Here is a 27544-nt window from a genome sequence, read left to right on the forward strand (position 1 = left end):
AACCTGAAAAGATGTGTAATACAAGACGTGACTCATGAGCCTAATGATCATTCTAATTGACTATGTATATTAATTTAAGTTTTTAGTTGAGCATTTAAGTAATTCAACTTTTTAGTTGTGGGGGTTAAATAAATAAATTAAAGTCAGAATATTAAAAAAAACAATCTATAATAAAAGTGATGCAAGAGTTTTGATTCCATGAGAATTTCAATCACTAAGCGCATTATCTTAATCAATGAGTAATAAATAATACATCAGAAATTGTTTTACAAAAATATCGTGAAACCTGAAAAAATGTGTAATTATAAGACTTGACTCGTGAGCCTGCTGATCATTCTAATTGACCATGTCGAAACAAACTCCAATTTATACATATAATAATAGTTGGCAAAAAGATGACAAAAGTGGAGTAAAAACTTTAGGAAGATTCAATGACAATTTAAAATGAGGATTGAGAACGGAAATTGGAAATGATGTTCATATTAATAAATTGTTTGTGAATGAAGAGTCCGGAACCAAAATGACCCCAAAAAAAACCTTTTGAACCAAAATACCCCAACAAAAAAAAGGTGGCATACTGCGCTAAACCAAATTGTCTCTCTCCTATAACGCAGTAAAATAATTCGCTATAGGGCTCCACCATAAAACCCGATCGGCTCCACCACTGGTCCCTCCAGTGGCGTTAAAAATTTTCAAAAACGCCTTTGGAGGCGATTTAAGGTGGTCCCCACATAAAAATTGTTAGTGTCAAGTTTTTCTGATGACAATTTTATTTGTGCAGCTAAAACAATTGAACCACGCAAGAAATAAGAGAGCCCACAAGGTAGCCCATCCCAGCCTACAAGGCAGCCCAAACGAGATGGGCTTACATAAGTTTAACTTGGTGAAATCTTCCTTTCCCTACAAATGGATACTGCGAATATTGTGGTAGCCGACTAGATACTCTCCAGCAGTACAAAATCAATTCAAGGAAGGAAAGGATATCTGCGCCATTAAAGGAGGAATATTCCACGGGGTGTAACAATCTTGTCAACTGTTAATGCGGCCTCATCGCACAAGGAAAGAAGCAACAGCCCCAGCCTTATTCTTGGAAATAGGATCACTAATTCCTTTTTCCAAGGATCAAATCCCTTAGGTTGATTACTCTGCGTGAAGAGCCTAAACTACCATAAAAGGGCTGCTTCGCAAAACAGTCGAACTATGCTTAGTCTCATTCCCTCAGTGCTCTCCTTTACTTTTCATAAACATTGTTTGTCTGAGTGATTTATAGTGTAACAAAAAGAAAAGAGAGTTATAGTATATTGTGTGAGGCTTTGTATAAAAAAGAATAAGAGTGATTTGAGTGTAGACGTAGGAACTCCACTCAAAACCTCCATTGTACCAAACCTTTATAAAAGAGCTGCAGAGAACACCCTTGCAACCCAAGGGGACTGGACTAGGATTCACATTGAATCTGAACCAGTATAAAATACCTTGTGTCATTTATTTTCTGCACCTTACTTTAGCAATCACTGAGTAAGCAGTCGACTACTGGTTTAACCTAGTCGACTAACAGATCGAAATTTTTTACAATTCACCCCCCCCCCCCCTCTTGCACTTTCAATTGGTATCGGAGCAAGGTCTCACTTTCAGTTGCTTAACCGCACGTGAGAAAAGATCAAATGGCTGGATATCAAATTCCTGGAGCAATATTGCAAGATGGGCACTCCACAACAAGACCACCATACATTAATGGTGAACACTATTGCCATTAGAAGGAAAGGTTTAAAATCTCTGTGCAGTCAACTGATTATCAAGCCTGGGTTGTGATTAAGAAAGGACCTAAACCTATTCCAAGAGCCGACACTGAAAACAAGGAAGGCGCAGAAACTTCAACAATTGATCTAGAGTCACATTACCAAAGAACAACAAGAGATACTGCAAATAAATGCTAGGGCAATAGCTTTGCTCTACTGTGCAGTAAGTGGAGAAGAGTATGCAAAAATTTCAAATTGTGACACTGCCAAAGAAATGTGGAATAAACTTGAGGTCACTTATGAATGAACATCAAAAGTAAGAGAAACGAAGATTGATGCTTTAAGACACGATTATGAAGCCTTTATGATGAAAGACGATGAGAACATCGAATCAATGTTCACAAGATTTAGCAAGATCATTGGAGAACTCAAATCCCTTGGAGTAACTTATACCAACTCTCAACAAGTTAGAAAGCTTGTTAGAAGTCTGCCAAAGACTTGGGAAACCAAAGCAATTGTTCTTGAAGATAGAAATCTGGATAAGTTCACCTATGATGAATTAAGAGGAAATCTAATAGCATTTGAAAAGAATCACATACAAAGATACCAGAAGGATGAAAAGAAGAAAGTGGTCGCCTTCAAGGCTCAAGTTGAAGAATCTGATGATGACTTTAAAGAAGAAGAAATGGCTATGATTTCTAGGCATGTGATAGAAGCCATGAGAAGATCAAGAAATAACAAAAAAGGAAGCTCAAACTTTAGAAAAGGTAAGATTTCCACTGGACGGCAAAAAAATGATGGAAAGTGTTATGAATGTGGAAAATATGACCATATTGCATCTGAATGTCCTGAGACAAGAAAGAAACCAACTAGAAGTTATCAAAAACAAAGGGCCTTCAGCAGTTGGAGTGAAGATGAAATTTCAGATGAAGAATCTGAAGAAATTGAGAATGTGCGTTTCATGGCTCTCGAAGGAAGCAGTAAGGTAAGTTCCCATCCCTGCTCTAAATGTGAAGAAACTCAAGAATTATTAGATCAAACTCTTATAGACCTGAATAATGTCTTTGATGAATATAGAAAACTGAAGAGAGAGAAAAAGCAATGGGAATCAAGATTAGAAATTTGCGAAAAAGAAAAAAATTCAATTCAAAATGAAGTTTACAAGTTACAATCTAAAATAGATATTTTACTGAAACCTTCCAACCATAACTATGCCAAGTCAAACCAGTCAACTTACACAAATAAGTCCATTAGGAAAAAGGTCTTACAAATGACTAATAATTTTGAAGGAAAGAAAACTGTTTCTTTAAACACTAATAAGTCAACTAGAACCTCTAAGTCGACTGTAAAGAAGTTTGGAATACGTAGATCAACCGATCTCTGTAAAGTGGAAGGAAAACCTTTTCAAACATGTTTTTGTTGTGGAAAACTCGGCCATAACTATCATAACTGTAGATTTCGTTTTTCAACTGCACCTGGTTGGGTATGGAAACCCAAGAAAAATAAGTGTTTTGAAACTAACCATCAAGGACCCAAGAACTCTTGGGTACCTAAACAAGAGTAAAAATTCTGTTTTGCAGGAACACCACAAGAAAAGGAAAAAGGGAAAATTGTACCTAGATAGTGCGTGTTCAAGACATATGACAGACGACAAAAGTCTATTCAAATCGGTCGCTGATTTTGATGGAGGATTGGTAACTTTTGGAGACAACTCAACTGGAACGGTAATTAGTATTGGTACTATTGCTTTTGATAATTCTTGTGACATTTCAAATGTTTGGTTGGTAAAGGGACTTAAGTATAACCTATTAAGTGTAAGTCAGCTATGTGATTCTGATCTTGAGATAAGATTTAGTAAATCAGGTTGTGTCATAGAAGACTTCTCTGGGATAAAGATTCTTCCCGGAAGCAGAAACAAAAATGTGTACACTTTGGACTTTGTCAAAAATCCTAAAGGTCATATATGCCTGGCATCAATGGGAGAAGATCCGTGGATGTGGCATAAGAAGCTTGGGCATGCCAGTATGCGCTTAATTAAAAAAACTAGCAAGACATGATCTTGTAATAGGATTGCCAAAACTCAACTACACTAAAGATCATTTATACGATTCGTGTCAAAAAGGTAAACAAACTAGAAAGTCTTTTAGTTCGAAAGATATTGTCTCTACATCCAAGCCTTTGCAACTACTTCATATGGATCTAGTTGATCCTACTAGAACTGCTAGCATTGGAGGAAAAAGGTACGCATTTGTTATAATAGATGACTTCTCTCGTTTTACCTGGGTAATATTTCTTGCTCATAAAGATGATACTCTAAAGAATTTTAAGTTTTTTTGTGAGAAAATTCAGCGTGAGAAAGGATATTACATCATTTCCATTAGAAGTGATCATTGAGGAGAATTCGAAAATAAAGCTTTTGAAGAATTCTGCAATGATAAAGGGTACACACACAATTTCTCCTCACCTTGATCTCCGTAACAAAATGGTGTAGTTGAACGAAAGAACAGAACCCTTCAAGATATGGCAAGAACAATGATCATAGAAACAAGCTTACCACATCACTTTTGGGCCGAAGCGGTAAGTACAGCTTGTCATATTTTGAACAGATGTCTAATCAGACCAATTCTCAAGAAAACTCCTTATGAGCTATGGACGGGTAAGAAACCAAATATTAGCTACTTTCATCCTTTTGGATGTAAGTGCTTTGTTCACAATAATGGGAAGGAAAATCTTGGTAAGTTTGATCCTCGAAGTGATGAAGGTATATTTACTGGTTATCCTCCTACTAGTAGATCCTATAGAATTTTTAACAAACGTACTTTATCTATTGAAGAGTCTATTCATGTTGTATTTGATGATATTAATCACCTGGCCGAGAAAAGAAAAATTGCAGATGAAGAAGACAGTCAAATACTTACTGCAGTGGTTACAAGACCCACTGAAGAAAAGGCACCCTGTGAGTCGACTTCTGATGCACCTCAGTCGATTGATGTTACTATTGGAACAGTTCCAAACGAATGGAGAAGCGAACCTGACTATCCAAAGAAACTTGTTATTGGAGATATCCATGAAGGGAGGAAAACTAGAGCATCTAGTAAAAATAATGTAAATCTGGCTCTTATTTCTCAATATGAACCAAAGAAAGTTAGTGATGCCTTAAAAGATAAATACTGGGTAAAGGCTATGGAAGAGGAACTTGATCAATTTGAAAAGAACAAGGTGTGGAATCTAGTTCCCAAACCTGAGAATGCTTCAATCATTGGCACAAAATGGGTATACAGGAACAAGCTAAATGAGGCCGGAGAAGTAGTTAGAAACAAAGCCCGACTTGTTGCTCAAGGATACTCGCAACAGGAAGGAGTTGACTACGATGAAACTTTTGCTCCTGTTGCCAGGTTGGAATCCATTAGAATTTTGCTCGCATATGCTTTTTTTTTTAAAATTCAAACTTTTTCAAATGGATGTCAAAAGTGCTTTTCTAAATGGGTTCATTGAAGAAGAAGTGTACGTCAAATAGCCGCCAGGTTTTGAAAACTTAAAATTTCCTTATCACGTTTTTAAATTAAGTAAAGCTTTATATGGTCTTAAACAAGCCCCTAGGGCATGGTATGATCGCTTAAGCTCCTTCTTGGTTAGTCACAGTTTTTTCCGAGGAAAGATCGATACAACTCTTTTCATTAAACGATCCTCCTTAGGAAATCTCATTATACAAATATATGTTGATGATATTATTTTTGGAAGCTCTAACCCTTCTATGTGCAAGGAATTTTCTGATCTTATGCAAAGCGAGTTCGAAATGAGTATGATGGGAGAATTAAAATTCTTCTTGGGGCTACAAATTCATCAAACGGACAGTGGAATATTTATATGTCAAGCAAAGTATGCTAAAGAACTCGTTCAAAAATTTGGGATGTCTGACTCAAAAGCTATGGGAACTCCAATGAGTCCTACTTGTTCTCTTGATAAGGATGAGACAGGAAAACCTGTTGATGAAACTAAGTATCGCGGTATGATTGGATCGCTGCTTTACCTAACTGCTAGTCGACCAGATATTATGTTTAGTGTGTGCAGGTGTGCTAGATTCCAAGCTGCTCCAAAGGAATCTCATCTTACTGCTGTTAAGCGTATCATTAGATACCTTCATGGAACAACTAACTATGGTTTATGGTATCCTAACACCAACGATTTTACACTTGAAGGTTTTTTAGATGCAGACTTTGCAGGTGATAAAGATGATAGAAAAAGTACCAGTGGTACTTGCCAGCTTCTAGGAAAATCTCTTATTTCCTGGAATAGCAAAAAATAGGGATCAGTCTCTCTCTCTACCACTGAGGCTGAATATATTGTTGTTGGTTAATGTTGCACACAACTAATTTGGATGTCTTATCAACTAAGTGATTATGACTTGTTTTTTAAACCTATAAAAAAATTTTGTGATAATTCGAGTGCTATCTGTCTGTCCAAAAATCCTGTGCATCATTCTAGGGCCAAGCATATAGATATTAAGCATCATTTTATCAGAAATCATGTTGCTCAGGGAGATTTTGAAATAGTCTTTGTTAACACTGAAAACCAACTTGCTGATATTTTTACTAAACCTCTTCTTAAAGAACGTTTCTGCATGCTAAGAAAATCTTTGGGGATTATTGACAAGTCTGTCTAATTTCTTTTGGTAATCCGTGCCATGATTTTTGGCTACTCAAAATCCTTGCCATAAATTCTATTTCATTCCCATTATGACCGTCCCATCTTCCCATGTTTTACTTTTTTACCTTCCCCATAAAATCTTTTCCGCTTTCTTACAGATTCCCATAAAACTTTTTTCCCCTTCTCTTCTCTTCTTCATCTTCACCTTTCCCCGCCAAACCCTCCTTCTCGTCTCTTCAATGGCGAAAACTCAGAAAACCCACATTCTCTCCACCCGCCAAAGTTCCAGGCTAAAGGAAATCGGTAAGAACCTCTCTAATGCTCCTCACGACTCGAACTCCGGCGATTCCTCTTCCTCTGACGCCTCCGACTCCGTTCCGATTTGCAATCTGGGCAAGCGTGCTTTTGGTGATGCTGCATGTTCAACCTCTTCAAAGAAACACAAAACCATTACTGAAAAATCTCTTGATCTTCGCAAAAAATTTTGGGATGACCACCATCAGGAACTCTTCTCGTCTCTTGAAGACAAAACCATTGTATCTGGTAGTATTGTTGATCTTGACCATATGCTCTCTCTGTGTTGTAAGATAAAACATTTATTTGTCTATCAAGGTTGGGAATTTTTTTTCGCAACCCCTCCTCATGTGTATGAAACCCCTGTTCGTATGTTTTATGCAAATCTCCGGTCCTCTAAGGCTAATGAACTCGAAACTATGGTCCTTGGTACCCACATTGTATTAAATTGCTTTGTCCTTGACTTTATTCTTGGTTGCCCCTGTTCTGGGTTTTTCGAAATTCCAAAAAATTTCTGGCCTGAATCTCTTGAGGTCTCCTTTGATGAAGTTAAGAAAGCCCTTTCAAATTCCGACTCTGTCCCTGCTCAAATTGGTCCGTCTAACATCTCTTTTGAGGCCCGTGTGTTGGCTCATATGGTTGCGACTACTATTGTCCCTCGTGCTGGGTCCTACTCGACTATTTCTCAACGTGATGTTATCTTTGCGTTTTTCCTTCTCTCCAAGAAGAAAATAAATTTTTCCTCCATAGTCATCAACTATATGATTGAGTGTGCGTCAAATCCCTCTAGTCTCCCATATGGTATGCTCATCTCTCGCATACTTGAAGTCCACAAAATTGACTTAGTCGACTATCCCATTACTCTTGTTAAACAATGTTACAACTCTAGGGCATTTGGTAGTATGGGGTATGTCTTGAGCAATGAATCTTGGGTGCTAAAAGAGGTCTATGATGCATCTCAACCTGGTCCCTCCACCAAAACGAAAAAATCAGACCCCTCTGTCGTCTCTGCTGAATGTTATGCAGACCTTCTCTCCAAACTTTCCTCTATGGATGAGAAGATTGAGTCCATCAAAGACCTAATGGAATCCACCTTGTTTCAATTGGAGAAAATTCTTGATACGACAAAGGAAACGGGTACTGATGTCTCTAAGTTGAGGGTCAAACTGGATGCTGTGATAAAGGAAGCTGTCAAATTGTCCGCCAAGCTTCAAGCTAGTGTTGGTGCCATTCCTGAACGTCTCACTACTCCGTTGACTGAAATGAAGGATGCTATTGTGAATACCTTGGCTTATTTCCTTCGTCGTCCCGTATTCCGACGCCAGGAGTAGTTCTTTTTAAATCTGGTTATTTTTGGTCTGTTTAAACAATTGTTTTTGGACCCTAAGGTCGTTTTTTTGGTGTTTGAACTATGGTTTACTCCTTTTGTGCTGATTGGTACTCATATTCTAAGCCTATATATCATATGTGTCTCTATCTATAGCATTGTTTTATGTGTCTGTTTTTTTTAGTGATGCCAAAGGGGGAGAAAATAGACAGTTAACTGTTCAGGGGGAGCTTGCAAAGACAAGTCAACTGATCAGGCTAATCAGGGGGAGCCTTCACCTATTCAGGGGGAGTATCCACCACAGGGAAGTTGACTACATCTCATTTAAAATTATCATCCTCAAAAAAGGGGAGATTATTAGTGTCAAGTTTTTTTTATGACAATTTTATTTGTGCAGCTAAAACAATTGAACCACACAAGAAATAAGAGATCCCACAAGACAGCCCATCCCAGCCTACAAGGCAGCCCAAACGAGATGGGCTTACACAAGTTTAACTTGGTGAAATCTTCCCTGCCCTACAAATGGATACTGCGAATATTGTGGTAGCCGACTAGATACTCTCCAGCAGTACAAAATCAGTTCAAGGAAGGAAAGGATATCTACGCCATTAAAGGAGGAATATTCCACGGGGTGTAACAATCTTGTCAACCGTTAATGCGGCCTCATCGCACAAGGAAAGAAGCAACAGCCCCAGCCTTATTCTTGGAAATAGGATCACTAATTCCTTTTTCCAAGGATCAAATCCCTTGGGTTGACTACTCTGCGTGAAGAGCCTAAACTATCATAAAAGGGCTGCTTCGCAAAACAGTCGAACTATGCTTAGTCTCATTCCCTCAGTGCTCTCCTTTACTTTTCATAAACATTGTTTGTCTGAGTGATTTATAGTGTAACAAAAAGAAAAGAGAGTTATAGTATATTGTGTGAGGCTTTGTATAAAAAAGAATAAGAGTGATTTGAGTGTAGACGTAGGAACTCCACTCAAAACCTCCATTGTACCAAACCTTTATAAAGGAGCTGCAGAGAACACCCTTGCAACCCAAGGGGACTGGACTAGGATTCACATTGAATCTGAACCAATATAAAATACCTTGTGTCATTTATTTTCTGCACCTTACTTTAGCATTCACTGAATAAGCAGTCGACTACTGGTTTAACCTAGTCGACTAACAGATCGAAATTTTTTACAATTCACCCCCCCTCTTGCACTTTCAAAAATAACGTCGTTTTCTATTAATTTTCGTCGGGAAAGTTTAGATTCTTGGTATATTCAAGTCAAAGAGCAAGATTCTAAGCTCGAATGGTGGGAAAAAGCAACGTATAACTCGATTAACACAACTCTACAAAAAATCTTCGATTAAGGTTTTCTGCTATGAACTTTTGTTATTAATTTATTATATAAATTATATTGTACGCATGTTTAACATTTAATCGTCGTTAATTTCCAAAAAAAAAATCAAATTTCATTTTTTTTTTGGTTTGATCGGCTGGGCAGTGGCTTTTGTCACTGTTCCTTTTTTTTTTTTTTTGGAAAATTCATTAATTGTTAAATGTGTATGGATTGTTAATTTGCTAAATGTTTATGAATTGTTAAGTTGTTATATGTTTATGAGTTGTTAATTTGTTAATTGTTTATGAATTGTTAATTATTTATGAATTGTTAATTGTTAATGAATTATTATTTTATTAATTGATTATTTGTTAAATATTGATTATGAATTAATTAGTTGTTAAATATTGGTTATGAATTGAAAGAAGTTGATTGTTAATGAATTATTATTTTGTTAACACTTTCTTTGGATGATTGTTATGTATCGTATTGTGTTGTACTGTATAGGACCAAATCAGTCCTAACATAAAATAGGACCTTTCATCGTTACATAACGATGGATTTAACGACACGATACAATAAAATCAAAGTAACAATCAAAGCAAACATTGTATTTAAACTAACAACACAATATAATACAATAGGTAATAACCATCCAAACAAGTCGTAAATGATTATGAATTGTTAAATCTATATTATTTTAAAAGCATGAATATATATGTTAAATAAAAAAAGATTATCTAAAAAAAAAGATAGTTAAAGTTCTTCTTTTCATAAATACGTAAGTTAACAATAAAGTAGGAAAATATGTGGTCGACGAATATACTCTTTTAGTCTAATTTTATCATAGTTGTGTTGGCTATTTGATCAACTAAAAATATATCAAGTATTCAAAATAGAGTTCTAAACAAATATTATTACTGAATTTCGATTCTCAAACTAATTAACTTAAAATTCTTTGCCATCACACAATTCAAAACTAATTAACTTAAAAGTCTTTGCCATCACATATGTGTCCTTACTATCACATATTAAATTTACTGCACATTTAATATGACGAAAGTTATGTTGAAAATAATTATTTTCTTCCAATATTTGGTTGGAGAGTGGAAATATTTTTTGGAAAAGACTATCTAATAAAGATTTATACATTCAAAATAAATATTGTATTCAAGATAATAAGTAGATATTTTTTTCCAAGTTGCTTATCAATAGAATATAAATAATATTATAAAAATCGACAAGAAATATTCGTGCAACACACGTACATAGAGACTACATACCCCCAAAATACAGTAATCTCCTATTATGTTAATTATGCCATTGTTATTTTATTTATTTGTGAAATTGTTTATCCCATGTTAATTATTCACAAGATATAATACAACATAATTCACATATTCCCTACAAATTATTAATTAGTTAATATAATTTATCTTTCATTTCAAGAATAATGCCTAATTTAGTTTGTACAGACCAGACTCTTTCATGGATCCGAATGTTCCCCCTGGGCCCGATGATCACCCGGGGCCTGATGATCACCCGGGGCCCGATGATCACTCGCGGCACGCTGTTCACTCGGGGCCCGCTGATAGATCAGTATTGTCTTTGATTTGATGATAAACATAACCAGTCAGTCATGGGCATGACTAAGTAAAGATTGAAATGGAGTACACTAAGGAGGAAATTACTCAGAAATTCAAGATAAGAGTGTAATAGGAAGTTCAATAGGTCAGAGTTATTATGAGCTGGTACTATAGGGATATCAACTAGGCTCCGCCCCTATAGGCTGCAGATCCCATGAAGAAGCACATTCTAGTCAAGGGCGCACGGGCCAGGGGAAGAGGAGATGATCATGACTTGGAGCGCCTGGTTATTAAGAGGAAAAAGGGCAATGGAGACGATGGCGAGGGCGGTGGGGATGGTATGAGCCTTAGGCCTAAGGATAGTCTCAGGCATACCACATGTGGGACCCGTCCACGATAGTGTATATACATTAGTGTTGTACAGTTTATCGTAAAGATTATATATTTTTTGCATATCTATTTATATTTATAAATATTATCTTAGTCTTTATTATTGTTTATAGTTTCATATCGTAAATTGATAATAGAAAAAAACAAACGTGACACATTCGAAATAAAGTTAAGCATTAATTTAAAAATAACACGAAAGCCTAAAAGATAAATAACGTAAAGTTAATGACTACAAGTCTTTAAACAAAAAAGGACTTCGAGCACTTTTCAACCACTAAAACGACAATCCAAACTTTTGCATATCCTTGAAGTATTGAGCCTACCTTATTAATCGTACAAATATAAGTAGGGTTATATATAAAATATTGAAGTTCCGGAGTCTCAAAGCATGATTAATATACGGCTAAACTACGTAAAAAAGTGTGAAAATGTAATAAGAGGCTGTTTTGGGAAAATGGTGGACTCCTATAGCGCAGTAAAATACTGCGCTATAGGGGAGAGAGAATTTGGTTTAGCGCAGTATTTTACTGCGCTAAAGCACTTAACGGCTCCGTCACGGTTAAGTGCTTTAGCATAGTAAAATACTGCGCTAAAGGTACTTATGTCACTTTTTTTTGTTGGGGTATTTTAGTTCAAAAGGTTTTTTTTTTGGGGTCATTTTGGTTCCGGACTCGTGAATGAATAGGTGTGGCTCTCACTGAAGGAGGAAGTCGATTTCGTACGAAGTGTTTGTTGGGGAGTTTATGCACGGGTCTATTTTTTCTTTTTAATAAGCACGTAATTAAATTTTTAAATAAGAAGGATATTTACATAATTTAACTTTCAAGTTAGGGGCTTCATGCTTTTAATATTAGTACTTAATATAAGGGAGAATCTCTCCTTTGTGTGTCCTCACAAACTTTGGTTGGGCGCTCCTGACGAAATTCCAAATGTATCCCAAAGCTTACCTTTAATTTTCTCCCATGCCTATAAATCTTATCTTAAAAGGACAGCATCATGTTGTGAAGATTTGTATAACAAGCTATGTAAATGGTATCCTCTACTTGGCCTTATGTCATCACCATTAGCTTAATTATAAATAAACACGTGTATTAGGATTTTTTTTCTTTATCCCATAAATGCATGTTAGTATATCATAATTTTTTCCTCTCTGGTAAACGTGTGATGTGAGATCGAGAAAGTTGAGGATATGCCAGAGATTATTATATTTTATTATATTTTGTTTTGGTATATGTTGAGGGCGCTTTGCATTGTTGCCGCAGCCAGTGGCTGATCCAGGATTTTCACTCGGGGGTTCAAAAAATGACAACAAAAGTTAAATATAAAAAGTAATGTTGCTCCTTCGAATTGAACCTAGGACACTAGAGACAATTTTGAACTCCCTGAACCACTTGAGCAAACCATTTATATTTGTTTAAGGTATTCAAAAGTTAATATATGTACATAAACACAGAAAATCTACCCTATATATACTATATAATATTCTAAATCGGCCCATGTCTGCTGCAAAAGTTGATAATCCTTATAATTAAAGATATTCTTAATGGGACAAACTCCTATCCTTCTAGCACATTTGCTAGAACACACTGGATAGGCTGAAAGCAACTTGAAGACTGAATAAGCCTTCAAATGTTTAAGTTGGGTTTAAGTTCCCAAGCATATCAAGTTTTTTGCTTGCTTGCTCCATTTGGTTACTTATTGTTTTATATGGAATTCTTGCCATATGTGCTCATCAGTTACAATGCACCTGTTTTGACCCTAGCTTGCTAATTTTTCTAATTCCTTTAGAGAAGTCATTTTTCTCATTTTTAAGGAATTTATTTTTCTACAGAATTTTTTTTTTCAAAATTTTTGATCAGTCAAACATGAAAAAATTGAAAAACATTTTCTGAAAGTGTAAACCTCTAAAGTTTTACTTCTTTAGTGAATGTCGAATATTGTATCCATTTATATTTGCTAATTCTCCCTCCAAACTTTCTTCATCATAAATAATTTGTTCTTTAAGAATTATTCAATTATGTGACTAAGAAACTTTAATAGTTATACAATATAAAAATGTTCATAAGTTATTTTTTAATTAAATTTACTACTTTGTATCATGAATAAGCCCAGGCCTCATTAAACTAGTAGTATAGATAGATATATGTTTTCCTTAAAATACTTTCATTTTTTTGTGCGGATTGCCCTTCTTTTGGGGTGGTCTTTAAATTTTGCCCCTCATATTTGTGGTCTTTAAATTGTGCCCCTCATATTGCTGGTCTTTAATATTTGCCCTTCGCGTTGCAACCCTGAGCGTTCACGCAGAAATCATGAGGTTCTGGGTTCAAACTCCCGCTCAAGCATAAATTAAAAAAAAATTACAAGGCAAGGTTTGGGTCGCGTGTATGCCGGAACTGGCATACACTTGTTAAGGAATTTACCAAAGTTATGCCGAACCCGGCATACTCATGCCTTATGGGCAGACTTGGCATAAGTATGCCGGGTCCGGCATAACTTTGGTAATTCCTTAGCAAGTTTATGCCGGGTCCGACAAACTTTTAATGGGCAAACTTTTAGTTAAGCCTTAACTAAAAGTCTTTTCCTAGTTAAGCCTTATGGGGCAAACTTTTAGTTAAGGCAAAACTAAAAGTATGCCCGATAAGGCGAAACTTTTCCTTAAGGCATAACTAAAAATTTGTCTTATAAGACAAAGTCTATGTCTTAAGAAAAAGTTATGCCTTATGGGGCATACTTTTAGTTATGCCTCAACTAAAAGTCTACCCCATAAGACATACTTTTAGTTATGCCTTAACTAAAAGTCTGCTCCATAAGACATAACTAGAAAAAGACTTTTAGTTAAGGTTTAACTAAAAATTTGCCCATAAGTATGCCGGACCCGGCATAAACTTGTGAAGAAATTACCAAAGTCATGCCGGATCCGGCATACTTATGCCAAGTCTGCCCATAAGGCATAAGTATGCCAGGTCCGGTATAACTTTGATAATTCCTTAACAAGTGTATGCCGGTGGGGGCATAGCGAATTTTTTTTTTTTTTTAAGCGAACCCGCTAGGCACGTGCCTAGGGCTAGTTTTTTTATTAATAATAAAAGCAAACATCAAATAGAAGAGTACAAGCAAGGGGGGCTAGACCTTACCTTACTAATCCTAATGAGGTACTGAAATTTAAACTCTGCCTTGCGAAGGGCAAAATTTAAAGATTTCAAATATGAGGGGCAAAATTTAAAGACCACCCCAAAAGAAGGGCAATTCTGTGAATTGCCCAAATACTTTCTACATAGCAACCTAATACCGAAAACATTTTTGTAAGAATTTCTTTTGGAAATTTTCTTGTCATGCAAAATGACTGCACCCGAGCAATGTCCTTTTTTTTTTTTTTTTTCTTCTTTTTTTCCTTCTAGTTGTCGTGCCATGAAGTGAATGTGAATCAAATATATGTAGAAAAAAAAATATGAGGAGTAGGAAAGAGGGCTTCTAAACTATGTGGAGCTTGAATTATTGGTAGATGGACCCTAAAAAAGACGACCATCGAAAGGCTGTGGTCCAAAGGGTAGTGAAAGTGCAATTTATTCACAAAAACCTGCAAAGACGAGAAAGAAGGTAGTACAAGAAAAGCAAGCATAGAACTTTTCCAAGGTCGTGGACATATTGTTTTATTGGATCAGAGAGCAGCCAAGTGGGTGGTGAACCTTTGTGCTAACATAATTGCCGGTAGGGGTGTACAAAGTAAACCGACAAATCGCACCAAACCGATAAACCGAGTCAAACCGAGAAAAAAATCCGACTAGTGATTTGGATTGACTTGGTTTGGTGTTAAAAAAAAAACCCGACCATAATTGGTTTGGTTTGGTTTTAATTAAAAAAAGTCAAACCGAACCAAACCAAACCGACATTACATGTATTCAATTTTTAAAATATTTTATACATAAAAATATTTATGTGTAATGTAATTTATAAATATTTCTTAAATTTTTTCGTAGTTTTTTATCTATTATCATATTATTCAAGCTTGAACTTAGAATTTTGAACGTCAATGAGTTTTATATCCTATGGATGTTAGTAACTCAAATAAAGTCCAAACCAAAACTAACTCAACACTAATGCTAACAAAAGAAATTCAATTTACCATTAGGAATGACAATAATGTTGGATATCTATTATTTAGTTTTGCATAATTGATTTAGAGAGTGAAAATACATAACTTAAGTTTTTTTTCTCTGTCCTGTAATTAATACTTATTTGTCGTACTTATTTTAGCATGACTTAATATTTTTAGATTATGGTCATTTTCTTTATGGCTTGTTAATTAGAAATATTTATTTTAACCGATTTTATTAGCTTTTGTTAAATATTTTAATACAATGTCATCACTCTTCTCACATTTTATGTTATTTTCTTAAGAAACACCTTAATTATATAGTTTCTGTTGACACCCAATTTTGTCCCTCCCTTATTTAATTCTATTCACTCGGGCTTCTAAATTTACTGACGAGCTAAACACTTTATTTTCACTTTTTATTATTTTCACTACTCTTATTTTTAAACATATCGAGCATTACTTTATCACAAATTTTAAATGTTCGTCATCGTTTTGGAATCATTAAATTAGTTACAAGGCAGCACTTCATAAAATATCTATTTTTTACATATTAATTATTTATTGTCTTTACATAATATATATTATACCAGTCATTAACTTAGAAGCCCGAAGATAATTAAATAGCGGAGGAATGACCAACAATTTTCAGCTAATTAATGGTTTAAAATACAGATACAATATTATTTCCTACCCAAACAAACAACCCACATTTTTATACCCAACCCACATTCTCAACCCATATTTAAAATTAATAGGCCAGCCCAAAACGGACCAGCCCAATAGAATTCGTCCGACCCGGCCCACCCCTTATTTTCCTCCTTACCCTAAATCCCTAAACCCTTTCTCTTTCCTTTCTCTTTCTCCTTCTCCTTCAGCCTCATTTCTCGCCTCTCTCTCTTCTCTTCTCTTCCGCTTCCTCACCTCTCTCTCTCTCTTCACGTTCTCCCCACACCTTCTCCCTGCCACTTCCACTATACCCCTGTCCCCCACGCCTCTGCCATCTCCATGCCTCTGCCATCTCCACCTCTTCTTGTCCCCCACGCCTGATTCTTCTTCTCTCTCCCACGCTCCTCTCTTCACTTTAACGCTAACAAAATCCTATAAATATGTCGAGGTTGAATCGTTGAAAGGGGGTGTTTTTCAATATTTGGAGGGATTTTCTTCAAATTGTGAGAAAAAATGGATTCAGTATTTGAGAGAAAGATTTAGAATACAGGAGTATGTTTGGTTACAAAATCTTTTCTTTTTAATCTGGTCTGAACCCTTATTTGCATTTGAAATTCCTGAGACAAACGGAATTTCTCCTTTTTCAAACAAAGTATACTGTTCTGCTTCCTGTCGAGTTTTAATTCGAAAGACTTTTTTCGAGTTTGAGTTCGTCGTATTCGAGCGTAGATTCGAGACGTCGATACCCGTTCACTGTACCACAAAAAGGTAATTTATTCCTCGTCTTAGTTTTATTCTAATAATTTAGTTCGTTTATGAGTTTTTTCTTTTGTATGAGGTTTTGAGCTAGTAGTAATTTCGTTAATTTAGGCAGTTTTGTATGTTAGTGTAATTGAAGAGTTTCTGCTGGTAATTAGGTAGGGTTACGCGTGTTTTAATTCCCAATTAATCGTATCAAGAGGCTGGTAGTTGGTTTACTATATTGATATGGGTTAATTGAAATTCTGTGTTAATCGACAATGTGGTAGCTGTTTGTTTAAATATGATGTGATTCATGCCAGTTGATCAGTTTAAGATTCATGCCAGTTGTCCAAAATGATAGGATTAATGTCGAATGGTTAGTTTGAAGTTTGGTTAGTAAGGTTTAAATACTGTGTCTGCAGTAAGGTCTAAATACTGTGTCTGGGATGTTTTGAGTTTGTTTCATTGAGGTGATGTTATATTAATTGAATGAGGCTATTTGTTTTCTTTTTTTGAAAAATCTGGAATTAATATTTGTAAGTGTTTGGTTCAGTTTGGTTTCAGTTAAATGTGATCAGTGTGTATTATTTGATTCGTTTTAAAGCAATACATTTGTTTGATATATGAAGCATTGTTTCGAGTGATATGTTCCCCCTAAAGTAAGGTAAGGAGTCGTTTGTTAACTCTGAATGCTATTTCTGTGAAAAACTGGATGTTTCGAGCTTGTCTTGGACTGTTGATCCCATCCAGTCCTCTTTTACTATCTAAACCAATAAGATTAGGGTTTAATTATTAACTAAGTGTTTGGATAACTTGAAAATATTGTTAGCATGTTTACAGTCTTGGTAGAAATGGTTTTGACTGAGTTGGGGATTGAAATTCTGAAAGTTGTAAGTATCCTTATTGTTTTAGAAGATAGGATTAAATAAGCATCACAACTTTCTGATTTGACTAAGTAGTCCAATAAATACTTTGGCATACAATTTGAAAGGATTTGAAGTCGAGAAGCTGTTAATACTAGGAATAATTCATAGACTGTTTTAAAAGTTGAACTTGTGTTGTGTGGTGCCCCAACTGTTTTTCCCCTCTTCTTATTTCTCTAAAAAGAAACTGCTCGTATTACGCTGTCCTAAAATCTGCCCTGTTTCTTTTCTTGCTTTCACAGTCTGGTTCAGTTTTTTTTCTATTTATTCAATGTGGGGATTGGCAGATGATTAAATTATGATGAGATTAATGAGTGTGTTTTAAGGGGATACATTGTTTTGGTATAATTTCTAGCAAAGTTAAGCTATAGTTTATGTTTAGTAGGCTAATATAAATTGAGAATCATATGCTTTAAATGTTCGAATGCCCCCCCTTCTAATGGCCCCTTGGATATTGATTAAATCTGTTGAATATGTTTGAAGACTGATGTCAGTGCCTGAACAAATCTAGGAATACTAGGACAAGCTAGATTTATATGCATCTGTTTGGATATGAATGATTTGTTTCCTTTCTCAACTTCCTCTTGGTCTAACAGACTAGTTCCTTCTTTTCATCTAAGTTTGGCCTGAAATACGATCCTATTCTCAGTTCTGCCCTTTTTTTTTTACTTGGAATGGATTAGCTAAAGCTGACTGGAATTATGGAAACAGTTTATCCTTTTCTTATTTATATGAAAACAAGCCTTGCTGTTAATATATGGCATCCTGTTTCTTGACGTCTAAACTGGCAATCTTGGATGCTGTATACACCTCCTGCTGCATTGCTTCTTTTGGTTCTAGTCTGATTTTGTTATTCCTAATTTTCTAGTGTGTAATATGCCTAATATAAATCCTCTAGGACAGTTGGTTGATTGTTTTCTTTGCTGAGTATAAAGCCTCCCCTCTGTTCTTTTTCTTTTCTTTTAATTGCATATGATATGCTGAGGAGAACTAAAAGTACGCTGTTTTCTTGTCTCTTATTATGTTCAACGTTTCTTCAGCTGCTTCCCTGTTAGATACAAAATCAAGAAATTATCTGAAGTTAGAAATAAATTTCAAGGCTAGATTAATTCGGAGTTATGATGGATATCTATGCTAAATGAATTTGAAAGATACTTACTGTAGTTTGGGTACTCAGACTGAACTTCCAGGACCTAGAATCTGTCTAAGATCAAATATACATAAGATATACAGTTAAGTCATCGAGGTAACAGAAAGGTATACATTCGATATACACCTGATATATACATCGTGGTGCATATATATATTAGGTATATTGTGTATATGATTAAAACAGGTAGTAATACATAAGGGTCAATAATGCATCTGCGCATATCATGTGCTGTTTTGTTTATGAGACAATATATATATATATATATATATATATATATATATATATTTACATGAGATATACTTAAATATACACAGAATATATACAATCTACTAATTTGTTTTGAGTTATATTTTACACGTTTAACCTTCTTTATTGGTTGTATACTAATTCTTTTCTTTCGTTTTTTTTATGCATGATTACCGCATGAGTCTGAGTGATTTGACATCTCCCGCATTTGGTGTTGGGCCAAAGCCCAACGAAACTCCTCCTCCCTGTCCAGCTGCAGCAGTCCACAAAAAGAAATGACTGGGCCAAAGCCCAACAGCAGCCTAGTCACAGCAGTCCTAAAATGGGCTGAGTCCATTTAACTTATTTGCTCTTCCATTTCATTTTGTGCGTTTAATTTGTGTTGTATGACTAACACTTTTGTTTTGTTAATTTAGATGAACTTTAGCGAATTAGTGGAGTTTAGTTTAATAAGAAGTAGTTAATTTAAAAGAGAGCTAACAACTAATTCATGGATATTATTATTATTATTATTATTATTATTATTTTATATAGTATCCTTACTATTTATTTTGGAATGATTGATTTTAAAATATTATGACTACGTATTTTTGAGAATCAAGATTTACTCTTATTATCTTAGAAGTTTAAAACGTCACAAATTTTACATAACATTAGCTCATTCTAAATAAAAAGGCAAACTAATTTAACGGATAACTCTTTCACTTTAGTTCATTTCAAACACTTGAAATACACATTTGTTAAAACATTAATATTAATCTTGCAATAACTTTACAAATTCATTTTAATTTGCAAGTTGGCGTAATTCATATTCCGAATACGTATAAACATTACTCATTTCCTTTTCTTTTAGTTTATTTATAACTAAAATCTTTTTATTAAATCACTACTTTTCTACAAGTTTTACTTTAAACATTTTTCTTCTATCTAAAACTTTAGCAATACTTTCAAGATATTCTCTTAAATATTTTATAATACTATATTTACATTTAGCCTAATTAATTTTAAGTCCGGTCGGTCAACCATTGTTAATGGGTCTTAAAGGGTGCCTAATACCTTCTCTTTAGACTAATTGAACCCTTACCTAGAATCTTAAGTTTCGCAGACTTAAACAGAGTTAACTTTAAACATAACTTTAATAAACTTTAGGTGTCCTAATTCACCATAAATAATTAGGTGGCGGCTCCTTAACACAAACCAAAAACAGGAATCTCCAATACGTCATACTTCTAATTTAACTCCGGTTAAAATGGGGTGTGACAGTTGTACCTTACTGGGACTAAAGAAATATTTGAAGTAAAAGTTATATGTTTTGTATCAAGACTATTCCGGAAAAAAAAAACCCGAAAAACCCGAGAAAACCGAATAACCCGAGAAAACCCGAGGTTGAAAAACTCGAATTTTATTGATTTGGTTTGGTGTATAAATTTAAAAACCCAACGCAATTAGTTTGGTTTGGTGTTTAAAAAATCCGAACCAACCCGGTCCATGTACACCCCTAATTGCCGGTAAGACCTTCTAGATTTTAGGATATACATTTTCCTCTTATAATGGCGTGCGGATCAACTTGCGCACACCTCGACTAATTTCACGAGATATTTACCACATCTCACCAACAACAGATATCAGGTAACTCTGTCCACTAAGGCTAGCTAGAACAGATGCATGAGAAGAAATTATCTAATGTTTTTGTAACCGTTAAAATTTGAACCTGACACATGATTCTTTAGGATATATATACATTTCTCGTGAGCTATGAATTGCTATATATAGCCATGTATTGCCAATACGGTCAAAGGCCGTGATAGAGTGACAAATATCCAGAGGTCTCTAGATCGAGGTGTATCCAAACACTTCACCCCAAAATTAAAGTGAAACTTTTCACGCGATTTCAAACTAATGAGGCCCAAAAATTGATAGCTGATGACACCTAGTAAAAAACTGCAAAAGATGTGTTGTTGATAACCAAGAAAAATGATTTAAATGCAATGTGATATTCTTAACATAGAGTTACAGCATGGACGCGTACTTTTCAACTCTAGGAATTCAGATAAAACAAATTAAAACCCAATAAAGATTATAGGAAAAAAGGAAAACAAAAAAGATGGAAAAGGGCACAGTCGCATTCGATGGGTTAGATTGGATCAGTGCAAAATATTTGTGTCTTTTAGGTCATTAAAGATGTTTGACACATTTTCAGATAGAGTATAATAAATAGGCTAGAAACAATATGGAGAAGGTGAGACCATTGCACTCTTAAATATGAAGTAAACTTGTAATGATTAAGTTCTGGATTAGTGTATTACTTCCCATGCTTAATAGTAGCAAATTTGACGAAACTTTCAAAATCTGCTTATCATAGAATTATTATTTTTTTTGTGAAAAGTGTTTCTCGAAAAAATATTTTTGAAGAATAGCAGTTGTGTTTGACCAATCGATTTGAAAAACACTTTTGTCAATAGAGGGACAATTTGTGTCGGGTCAAGATAATAGAAGTGATTTTTGGGAATCCAATTTTTTCAACTTCTACTAGTATCCAGAAGCATTATTTATTCTTTCTAAAAAGCTTAACCAAACAATTCAACTCTCCGAAAAAAGAAAAAAATCCTTTTGACTTACAGATACTTGCCCAAACCGACTATCGTTAAGTGTACTCTATTTTTTCCACACACACCATGCATTCTTAGCCTTTTCTTTCTCCTGCTTAAGCTCCCCCACCCCCTTTTTTTTTCTCCTTTTCTTTTGTTTTTTGGAAAATTTTGGTGGAGGGGAGGAAGTGGCCTCAAAATTTTGTATACTACCAGATAAAATCCGGGATAACAACAACGAAATAGAAAATTTATGGAGGGAATAACAGCTTAAATATTGACCTCAAAACCAACTAGTTCCGAGAAGCCTCCATTTTGTTGTTAATCTAGTTTCTAGGACATTCAAGAGGAAAAAAGAAAAAGAAAAAATCAATTTCCATGTCACAAAATAAAGTCCTCATCAAAATGTCCACGTAATATAGCCAATCCACCATCGTGTGGTTATTAGTGAATTCGTGATCCAAAAGCAGTTACATTCTCAGATAATCCAAATAACTTGTGCTATATAAATTTCCTCCCTTCCTTCACACTATTCAACAATCAATTAATTTTTAACTCAGCAAAAAAATTTAAGAGCTTGTGATCAGTTGTTTGAATTTCAGAGGAGTCAAAAAAAAAAACATGGCTAGCTCTGTCTCAACTGTTTCAGCTGCCAACAAAGTACCGGTACTTTATTTTTCTCTTCACAAATTAACACATGTCAACTTGTTTATTATAGTTAAATTATGGATTCTAATCAGTCTTTATACCTTTGTTTAAGCTAGGAAACAATAATGATTCTTGTTTGTTTATTAAGGTTCTAGCATTCCTCTTTTGAATTAATTGTCTATCTCTATCTCATGCAGTCCACTTCTACTAGAAACAAAAGTAACTACAAGTTAAACTATTGGACTTCTATCTTATGTACATGCACTAATGATCAGAATTTTTTGCCGGTCGTTCTTTTTGGGATAGCTAGCTGTTTAGTAAATGGTCCTTTCTATTTGTATTGCAGTTTATGAACCTTTTAGATTATGGTTTAAAGATTCCACTACTAAAAAATTTCTATTTTTTCATTGAAAAATATTTAGTGGCTATTTCCCACTGAATGTTAGTGGGAAAAACCTAAATAATAGTGTTTTCATGCGGAAAAATTCGAAAGTTTCCCAGCATTTTAACAAGAACTTGTTTCCCACCATGAGTTTTTCCAGTGAGCTGATTCGGTGGGAATGAGGTGGGATAATCATGTTTTATAGCAATAATTTTCCGCTGAGTGTCGGTGAAAAAAATTTCTATTTCTAATAGTGTTTGTTTTGAGCAAACTAAAAATCTTTATAAGGAAAAAAACATTGGATCGGTTCCAACGTTATACAAAAATCCAATGTTTCGTTAGTCCCAAGGGGTTGTATTTATACTGTTGTTAAAAATAGGGATGAGATCATGAGATAAGAGTATTATATTGTTAATTTGTTTTAGTTAAAGACTAGAAGTGGAATAATATGTGTCATTTCTTTGATGTGAATGTTGAGTAGTGTGGAAAACTGGTAAGAAACTAAAAATAGATTGATTTTGGGAATGTTTCATGTTTTAAGATTGGAACATATAGAAGAAGCAGTAAATTCTGTACTTTGTTCAAGAAATTGTAGTAGTACTATGTATTAGTGCCTCCTACTAAGAGCAGACATCTTTGGTGCAGTTGAGTTTGAACAACTCTGTTGGTGGAACTTCAGTCCCTAGCACTGCCTTCTTTGGCAAAACCTTGAAGAAGGTGAACGCCAAAGGCGCTTCCATCCCCAAGGTTTCAAACAGGAGCTTCAGGATTGTAGCACAAGAACAAGAAATAGACGAGAAGAAACAGTCCGATGGGGACAGATGGAAGGGACTTGTTATGGATGCATCCGATGATCAACAGGACATCACAAGGGGTAAGGGTATGGTTGACAGTCTTTTCCAGGCTCCTACAGGTCAAGGTACTCACCACGCCATTATGAATTCCTACGAATACATCAGCCAGGGTCTTCGTCAGTAAGTCCTCGACTAATTTTTTGAAGTTAAAAGGTATGAATATAGTCAATCGGAAAATATGAATCTAAAATGAAAATGTTCGCCTGATTATTAATTCCAGATACAACTTGGACAACAAACTGGATGGGTTGTATATTGCTCCTGCTTTCATGGACAAGCTAGTTGTTCACATCACCAAGAACTTCCTGAAATTGCCCAACATCAAGGTCTGTTATTAAAATTTGGCTTAGAAATTCCTCCAGACAGTCTTTTATGTCATAAGTTGATGGTTTTAATCTTGTCAAAATTTGTTACAGGTACCGCTGATTTTGGGTATCTGGGGAGGAAAAGGTCAAGGAAAGTCCTTCCAGTGTGAGCTTGTCTTCAGAAAAATGGGAATCAAGTAAGTATGAATGACTTGATCACATTAACATCATTTTGTGAAAAAATCTCTGAATCATGTTACTTAAATATGTTCGAGTCTTGATTATTTTCAGCCCCATCATGATGAGTGCCGGAGAATTGGAAAGTGGAAATGCAGGAGAGCCAGCAAAATTGATTAGGCAAAGGTACCGCGAGGCAGCTGAAATCATCAGAAAAGGAAACATGTGTTGCCTCTTCATCAACGATCTCGATGCAGGAGCTGGTAGAATGGGCGGAACTACCCAATACACAGTTAACAACCAGATGGTGAATGCCACCCTCATGAATATTGCTGATAACCCGACGAATGTCCAGCTCCCCGGTATGTACAACAAGCAAGAGAACGCCAGGGTCCCCATTATAGTCACTGGTAACGACTTCTCCACATTGTATGCCCCTCTTATCCGTGATGGTCGTATGGAAAAATTCTACTGGGCACCAACCAGGGAGGACAGAATTGGTGTGTGCAAGGGAATTTTCAGAACTGACAGCGTACCTGATGAACACGTTGTAAAGCTTGTTGACACCTTCCCTGGACAATCTATTGGTAAGAACACTCAAATGTTTGTGTGATTATGGAAAAAGGACTTCAAACAGAATGATGATAACTTATGAGTATATTTGTTCTTAAAACAGACTTCTTTGGTGCTTTGAGGGCAAGAGTATACGATGATGAAGTCAGGAAGTGGATTGAAGGCACTGGAATCGACCAGGTTGGAGAAAAACTATTGAACTCAATTGACGGGCCTCCAACTTTCGAGCAACCAAAGATGACAATTGATAAGCTCCTCGAGTACGGAAACATGCTTGTCCAAGAGCAAGAGAATGTGAAGAGAGTTCAATTGGCTGACACATACCTCAAAGAGGCAGCACTTGGAGATGCAAATGCGGATGCCATCAGCTCTGGAAAGTTTTAAATAAAGGTTTGATATTCATTTCAAATGTTTGAATAGTATGATTGTAGATGCCATAGGACTGGCTTAATATTTTCACTATTGTTGTGTGGATGCAGGAAATTAAGAGAAGCCAAGAACAACACCTTTTACAAGTGATGAAGGAACCTATATCTTTGAATTTTCAGAGGAACTTTTGTGAGAGTAGCTATAGGATATAATTGTGTAATCCATGAAATCTGTTCAGTTCCATTTATAAGGGAGGACAAACTTATAGTATTTTTTTTTTTTTTTTTACTGGGCTTTTGTAATTTGTATCTCTTCTTCTTTTTGTTTTTTTTTTTTTTTTTTTTTTTTTTTTTTTTTTTCTGTTATTGGTCTCTACATTCTCCTTTGTTGATTCATGAGAAGTAAAGGTGCAAATTATCAGGTCTATTTATTATGTTTTCAATTGTTTGTGGCTCTCAAACGAACACTAAAAAACATCAAGGTAATTACTGCAGTGATGAGCTGAAAAGGTACCATATATAGATTATGTCTATGACGTTTATGTTGTGTCTACATAAAGTTAAATCTCGATGAAATTCATTTATGTATTTAGTCGATTATAATGTTTAAGAACATCAGGAAATAAATGTCTTATTAATTTGTATGTATCAGAATATCAGATAATGCAAGCTAAGTCATGCACAATTTAACATGACTAGTCTATGTTATATTAAGTTCAACGGCATGAGCTTCAACAAATACAAAAACCAAAGACCAGCTTGCCCTTACACAAGAAAAAAATAAATTTTCACATATTGACCAAAGTCAAAATAAAATAATCTTCACATATCTCTCTATAATCTCCGTTCTTGTGAAGGCAAAACCGAAGCTCTGCTCATGGGACAATCTTTCTTCCTCAACAGCCACTGTCTGATGCAGTCCATATGATACTCATGTCCACACTGCAATGTTCCTATACTATCTTCGTGTTCAAATTCAGATTGGCATATAGCACAGATTTCTGATTCTGAATCAGCAACAACATCGGGGTCGACTCCATCTTTGGCAGGAGAAGAATGAGTTCTTATTTTGAAATACTTTAATACATCGTCATCGTCATCATTCTCCTCATCACGAATATCCATGTCATCCATAAGATGAGATACATAGTCATACAGAGAGTCAACCAGTTGACTAGTGATGAAGTTTCTATGATCTAACATTCTACCAGTCTCGATTAACTCAGTCGGATCAGTAGCGATATAGACATCATCAATCAGTTCATAACGTGGCACAGGATAGTATCGACTATGATTGTTTACTACAATTGACGGGAAGACCATACCCACCGGGTAGTACGATAGAGGAGGTTGAAAAACCGGGGTTCGATATTGATTTTGATCCCAATGTTGTCGCGCAAAGTCCTCATGATTCGTTGTCGTATAAGAACTACTAACCCCATACGACGAATAATTATTCGTGTGTGGATTACTATGAACGCTCTGGTTGTTGTTGTTGTGATTTTGTCGATCAAAGTCCTCATGATTCACTGTTGTATAAGAACTATTACCCCCGAACGACGAATAATTATTCGTGCGCGGATTATTATGACCGTTGTGATTGTAATTGTAGTGATTTTGTCTAGAAGTCTGATAATTTTGGTGCCTTCGATTGTTATGCTGATTATAGACTCGTTGCTGTTGATGATTGCCATGATAATAATTGGGTGAAGGATGATTATGTGTGTGATTATGGAAAGAGCGATGATTTTGTCTATGAGTACTCATCGTAGTATATAGTGTAGTGAGGATGCAGCTTTAGTTAAAACTGCAACAAAGTATATCTAGATTTTTTTTTTCCGGTAATCAGGTGTATTCCAATTTTAATTTGGATTTGGTTTACTAAAGTAAACTCAATACACTCGGAACTTATTAAGATTTAGGGTTAATATACTTAATATGTATATGGTACAATTCAATTACAAATAGGCCACATGTATTTCAAACTCAAATACTTACACCCCCTGTATTAAAGAAGTCCTACCCTGTACACCCCCTATGATGTTATTCTATATTTTAAAGAAACTTTTAAACCTTTTATATAATGAAAATCCTACACAAATGAAGCTTCATCTCACCAAGCATATTTAAGATTATTTTGAAGAGGAAGAATAAATAATAATAATAATAATAAAAAAAAAAAATCTATAGAATAAATTATTATAATTAAATAACTCATATATATGTAATGGTTAGTAATTCGTTAAGTTTATAAAGATTAATTTGAGGGATTAAAAGTATAAATTTCACAACAACAAAGATAGAACAAGAATCTATGTCCTAAGTTGACTCAATTTCGGAAAACATGTTTATTTTTCCAAAGTCCAAACTATTTTATTTCCATAAATAATTATCGGTTCCTAAACCTGAACTAATTAGGAAACAATTTGTATATATTGGAAACCGAATCAATGTAGGAAACCTAGGGAGTCGTTTGGACATGGTTTGAATATGTTTGGACATGTAATTTGAATATC

At 35.0% G+C, this 27544-nt stretch overlaps 2 protein-coding genes across 3 annotated transcripts; one reads left to right on the forward strand and one right to left on the reverse strand.

Annotated features, from left to right (window-relative positions):
* The first annotated feature begins 22227 nt into the window (after positions 1-22227).
* Positions 22228-25299, forward strand: LOC132607034 (ribulose bisphosphate carboxylase/oxygenase activase 1, chloroplastic-like). 2 transcript variants are annotated; one of them, XM_060320822.1, is made up of 7 exons: positions 22228-22387; positions 23397-23725; positions 23826-23931; positions 24022-24107; positions 24202-24674; positions 24764-25050; positions 25140-25299. In XM_060320822.1, exons 1-6 carry the CDS (start codon positions 22343-22345, stop codon positions 25042-25044), a joined length of 1320 nt encoding a protein of 439 aa, XP_060176805.1. In that variant the 5' UTR covers positions 22228-22342; the 3' UTR covers positions 25045-25050; positions 25140-25299. The 2 variants fall into 2 exon arrangements, with proteins under 2 accessions (XP_060176805.1, XP_060176806.1); XM_060320823.1 differs by having other exon boundaries at positions 22234-22381.
* Positions 25300-25862: 563 nt separating this feature from the next.
* On the reverse strand, positions 25863-26351 carry LOC132608267 (uncharacterized RING finger protein P32A8.03c-like). Its single transcript, XM_060322317.1, has one exon. The coding sequence runs from the start codon at positions 26349-26351 to the stop codon at positions 25863-25865; it is 489 nt and encodes a 162-aa protein (XP_060178300.1).
* Positions 26352-27544: the final 1193 nt, after the last annotated feature.

Source organism: Lycium barbarum, chromosome 8 (assembly GCF_019175385.1).
Source record: "Lycium barbarum isolate Lr01 chromosome 8, ASM1917538v2, whole genome shotgun sequence".
Lineage (NCBI taxonomy): Eukaryota > Viridiplantae > Streptophyta > Magnoliopsida > Solanales > Solanaceae > Lycium > Lycium barbarum.